The sequence below is a fragment of the Pithys albifrons genome, chromosome 7, assembly GCF_047495875.1.
Source record: "Pithys albifrons albifrons isolate INPA30051 chromosome 7, PitAlb_v1, whole genome shotgun sequence".
NCBI lineage: Eukaryota > Metazoa > Chordata > Aves > Passeriformes > Thamnophilidae > Pithys > Pithys albifrons.
The window spans coordinates 12,607,534-12,612,847 of NC_092464.1; the positions used below are offsets into that span (position 1 = coordinate 12,607,534).

A 5,314-nucleotide genomic window follows, 5' to 3' on the forward strand; every position below is an offset into this window, starting at 1 on the left:
GTGCTTGTCATGCCAGTTCTTATGCCATAAAGTACTGTAGACCCAGTTATTCTTGTCACCAAGTTCAGGTAAATGACAAAAATAATTGTATTAGCCATTAAACACTACTGAATAAATTGTTGAATTTTTAGTCTTCTAATTGAAATTCAGGTAAAATGAACAGATCTGGGTAGTCTTAAAAAAAACCAAAAAATAGAGCTAAAAGTAAAATAGAATATTCTTTCATTATGAAAGAATTGTAGAATTGTGTTAAAAGGCTGTTCAGGCCAGGAACTGACCAGTTTGTCAGGTTTCTTAGATAGTGACTCTGTTACCACAGCTATTCAGAGCATGTCTGGAGGTGTTACTAAAATAAAGACCTCAGGCTTTAAGGATTATGGATTAGAGTGTATTACATATACCAGCTGACATGGAATTTAACTACTGTGAGGACTTCAGACTTCTGCTGCACTTGGTGTGAGCTGCAGTCATGGACAAATACAAAGCTAAACGGTTAGGAATTTCCTGAAGGGCACAGAGCTGTGAAATGATAATCATAACTTAACCCCATCCATTTCTCAGTGGCATGTACTCACCATATCCTATAGGGGAGTATCAGGACAGCACTGTATCCATAACAGGACTGTTGGCAGGACTGGCAGTAAGGGCCAGCTGTGGTCTTCTGTGACCATTTCTGTATTTTTATGTATATCAAGCTTGATACTGTACCAGTATAGCATATAAAAACACCTTTCTTATTAAAATCAGTTACTTGTGATGTAGAGGAAGATGTCAATTCTAGCCCAAGATGAATAGCCACACACAGTATGTTATCTTGATCTCCAAAAAGTTCAGTTATTTGAATTTGCACATACTCTTTGTGGAATACTTGACAAAACTTCTCAGGGGAATGTAGGATCTTAAAAGTTGATTTCGAGTTCTGTATGGCTCTTTGAAAATACTTTCATTGTTTTTAGGCTAATGTGGAACATTTGACTGAAAAAATGAAAACCAGTATCCAGCGTGGTCTAGTGCTGAGGTAGGTAAAAGTAATTGTAATGGGTGGCATCAGGGATACTGAGCATTTCTAGCCAGGTTGGCTCCTTGGCCACTTGGAATGACACTCCCAAGTCTTTGATTATTCCTGTGATTATTCCGTAATTATTCCTTTAGCATGAGATTTTTAGTAAAGCTGTTGCTCAAGAAGGTAATTCTGGGACTTGTTTGAAAGCTCAAGTCTGAAACTTTCTTCTTTCTATGTAAATATATTTGCTCTGAAGTCTATTATTTTACCCTACTTTCAGTCTATTTTCTCACTGGTTTTTCTTTTATTCTAGATTTTCTTATTACAGGTAGTGTGTACCATAAATGTGGACACAAACAATATGGCTTTCACTATAAAAATCCTGCCTAGACTTTAGGAGATAATGCAAATAAAATACCTTTCAGAAATGAAAATATTTTAAATATATTGATTATTATGTTTTAAAAGTATACTTCTGTCGACAGCCTGTAGTTTCTCTCTTCAGCATTTATTTTCAGTTTGCCAGATAGTGGAGGGCTGAAAATTTATACAACCATAAGCTGTATGAGGGTACCACTATATTTGTTCAGGTTCTACTAGTTCGATGACTGGGGTGAAAATTATCCTGTATTTACAGTATTAGTAAGGAAAAGCCTAAGAAGCTAGTCATTATCCATATTTTGAAAAAGGGCAAAATGATGACACTGGATGTCGATGAGTTTTTGATGTAATGCAGTTTTTTCCCTGCATAATGAATTTGTCAGACTTAAACCAATTATGTTTCACTGCTTTATTTAACAGTGGATTCTGAGTGACCTGCCAGTGAGGTCTGTGTAGTAACAGTAATGCAGACAGCAAAATTATGAGGGTGTTACAGGGGAGTGAGCATATGTGATTATATGAAAATGTTAAAGCTAGATTTACTGGTATCAAGAAGATGGGAAACCACTTGTCATTCAACAGCTGTAAAGACATCCAATACTTTATAGTAAATTTGCTAAGTGTCACTGGCCTTAATTGTTACAGAAATGAGAACTGCAATGAGAACTACACAACTGACTTCATTTATCAGCTGTATTCTGAAGAAGGAAAAGGAGTGTTTGACTGTCGAAAGAATGTATTGGGCCACATGCAGCAGGTGAATATGACCTTAAAGTTGCAGACAAGACTAACTTTGTATGGACTAAGAGCATACACTATTCAAGCATTTCAAACAAGTCTGACTCGGTATTAAAGAAGTGTGGGTTTCTAGGTAGAACCTTGGGGCTTTTTTTAGATTTGATTGTAATCCCTGTTTAAAAATCTAGGGAGAATACACCTTAGATTCTGAATGATTTTCATTTTTTTGCCTCTCCTGTCTATATTAATCAACAGCTGCACTTTTTTCTTTATTGTAATACATTCTTATAGCACACTTATCTGCCCCTCCATAATGTGTCTGCATTGCTTTGTATCGCAGTACAGCTTGTTAGTGGGCAAAGAGGGAGTTTCTGATTTGGCTGCACTGATCACTGAGGCTGAGATGGAGGAAAGGGTCAACAGTGCCCTTCATTCATTTAAATGAGAAGTAGCACTGATTTCATGAGAATTCTGCAGGTGCTGAGCACAAATTTTTAAATGCCTTAGATTAATTTATGTGGTGGGGTTTTTATTTGTATTGCTAAGTGGGGGAAATGTAAATAAGAAGTTGAGCAGACCATTACCAGAGATGCCTGATAAAACAGACACAGATCCTGGTTTGATAACTAAACTAACTCACACTTAAAACTTCCACACAGGGTGGAGCACCTTCACCGTTTGATAGAAATTTTGGGACAAAAATTGCAGCAAAAGCTATGCAATGGATCTCCAAAAAACTGAAAGAAACCTACCGGAAAGGTGCAGAAATGTTTGGTGCAATCTCTTTGTTACTGTATGTGATTTTCTGTCAGTATATATAAGACCACTCCATTATGCAAACATACCAATGTTTGCTTGTCAACTTACTTCTTCCCCTCTTGGTGATGTTTTTATTACACAGCAGTGCCTTGCTGTGCTTCCTGCTGTACGAAGACTACCACCTAAGCAAGGACAATAATTCAGATAGTTATCATCTTTCTTTAAAAAAAATGCTAGCATTTTCATGCATGAAGGAATTGATGCTTACATAGTTACATCTGTTCTTTTTGTTTCATGCTGCCTGTATGGGAGACAGAAGGAGGTAATGTGTCTTCTTTGGGAATTTTTGTAAAGCACTATTTCCTAAAATGTAATTTAAAACTGGATGCTAAAATTCAGTCTTATTGTTGCTTAATTGCACTGTAATTTCATTGCTAATTACCAAAGCTAAGCTAAAAAAGTGATCTAACCCTATTAAAGCACTAATTGATGATCATTCTATTAAGTAATCAGTAGCTGAAATTCAGCTAACTGTCAGCTTTTGATTCCGTTTAATTACCAAAAAAATGGTATTTGCCCTTTTACATGTGAGCAAGATCCTGAATTACTTCATTCTTTTTAGGAAAAGTATTTGCCAATACTGATGACTCAGTGTGTTTGCTGGGAATGCGCAGACGCAACCTTGTTTTCCAACCCGTGGCAGAGCTCAAGACTGAAACAGACTTTGTGTAAGTATACGCTGCTTACATGTTAAACACCTCAGCACAGCCTTCCTTTCACCACTTCAAACAAACACTTCCCTGCAGTGCTGACACTGTTTGCCCCACCTCTTGGTGCTTTTGGCTTGGGCCTGCAGTCACCCACTGATTCACTCTGATTTGTTCACTTGTCTTTTCCCTTCATGCATTCTCTTCCTTGTCCTTATACTTGCAAGTCTCTCGTTGTGAATTCTGGGACTCTGTTGTCCTTTTAAGTGACTTTCTCCTAAGTGCCTTTGCTCTAATGCATAGAATTACTTTACTTCTGGTTCTGTTCAGTGCAGCAGTTTTTGTGCCAGATTTGGCATTACACTTACCTATTATAAATAACATCTTCCAGGATTTTGTCCTTGATTCTCATTTTGGGTCAGTGTTTACATCTCATCATAAAAGGTCAATGTCTGATCCTGTTTATAAGGGAGGTGTTTGCCTTACTCTCTGTGTATAATCCCTGTTTTCCCCACCAGGCACAGGATTCCCAAGGAGCAGTGGTGGCTGAAGCTGCGACCACTGATGAAGATCTTGGCCAAGTACAAGACTAGTTATGATGTGTCAGACTCAGGCCAGCTGGAGCATGTGGCCATGCTCCCCAAGGAAGCAGTACCCGCACCCATCTAAACACATCACATTTAGATTGTTGTCATAGATGCACATTGTGAGTAACAATGCTTTAGAATTGTTACAGCTTTGTTTTGTAACATTTAAATTATTGTTCCAGCACTTTATGTGAAAACAAGATGTTCAGCTGTCACACAGATTTTGTCCTATATGTGTGTTATGTTTGAAACAAACCCTTGCATCTAATGGAAAAGCACCAGTTACTGATACTGCCCTTTAACAAGCAAGTGCAACACCGTTCTATGCACTCCGTAAGTTACTCATCTACTGCACTTTGTTTCAGAGTACTTACACCCCAAAACTAAGTGTAGATGGCTAGCTTTGTGTTGAGTTACAGGATGTGTTCATGTTCCTGAAGTGAAATAAAGTACTGTTGCAAACAATGTGTGATGTGTCACAAATTGTATTCACCAGCTCTTAAAAAATGAGGAAATGACACTTGGTGAAGGATTCTCTATACATACCAGTGAAAGAAAAAACAAACTGCCCTTTTCCTTCCCTAACTGTGCAGGAAGTAGTCACAGCAGGGCAAATATTTCTCACTGCTTCTTCTGAATTAGGCTAGGACTTGGACTCCTTTTTCCTTGTACAGTGATAAAACTTTGGCTTGGGGATAGGAGTAGGGATGAGAAGCTTAAAAGCTTGAGATTCAGAAGGGTGTAACCTGGTCCTTGCTTAATTTTTCCTTTTTCTCAGAGCTTCTTCAGGACTATTAAAAAACCCACCATAGTGATCTAGAAGGGAAATGTGATTTTTGAAATTAGGCTGACAAACAGCCCAAAATGTTTCCTCATGCCAACTTACGTTAACTGGACCCTGACAACAAGTTAAATACTAAGCACTGTCATCACAAAATATGACTAAATGTTGCTCAAAGTGGCATAAAATTGAACATAAAATAGACCATCCCCTGATGCATTAGGCATTCGCCCACTGCACTGCAGTTCAATACCCATCAATACCCACTCAGCTTGACACGACAGGGAAGATATTGGTACAGACTCCTCTGGCTGTAGGTGGCTTATGCAAAGGAAGCTGGCATTACCACACAACAGAA

The 5,314-nt window shown here is 38.1% G+C and overlaps 1 protein-coding gene across 3 annotated transcripts in view; it reads left to right on the forward strand.

Moving 5' to 3' along the window:
- Window positions 1-4,636, forward strand: part of PFKP (phosphofructokinase, platelet) — a 42,615-nt gene extending 37,979 nt beyond the window's left edge. For all 3 annotated transcript variants that reach the window (XM_071559865.1, XM_071559863.1, XM_071559864.1), the window contains 5 exons: window positions 957-1,018; window positions 2,030-2,141; window positions 2,782-2,881; window positions 3,504-3,609; window positions 4,107-4,636. In XM_071559865.1, the coding sequence (XP_071415966.1) occupies window positions 957-1,018; window positions 2,030-2,141; window positions 2,782-2,881; window positions 3,504-3,609; window positions 4,107-4,257 (531 nt within the window). In that variant the 3' untranslated portion in view covers window positions 4,258-4,636. The remainder of the gene's footprint in view (window positions 1-956; window positions 1,019-2,029; window positions 2,142-2,781; window positions 2,882-3,503; window positions 3,610-4,106) is intronic.
- The last annotated feature ends 678 nt before the right edge of the window (window positions 4,637-5,314 follow it).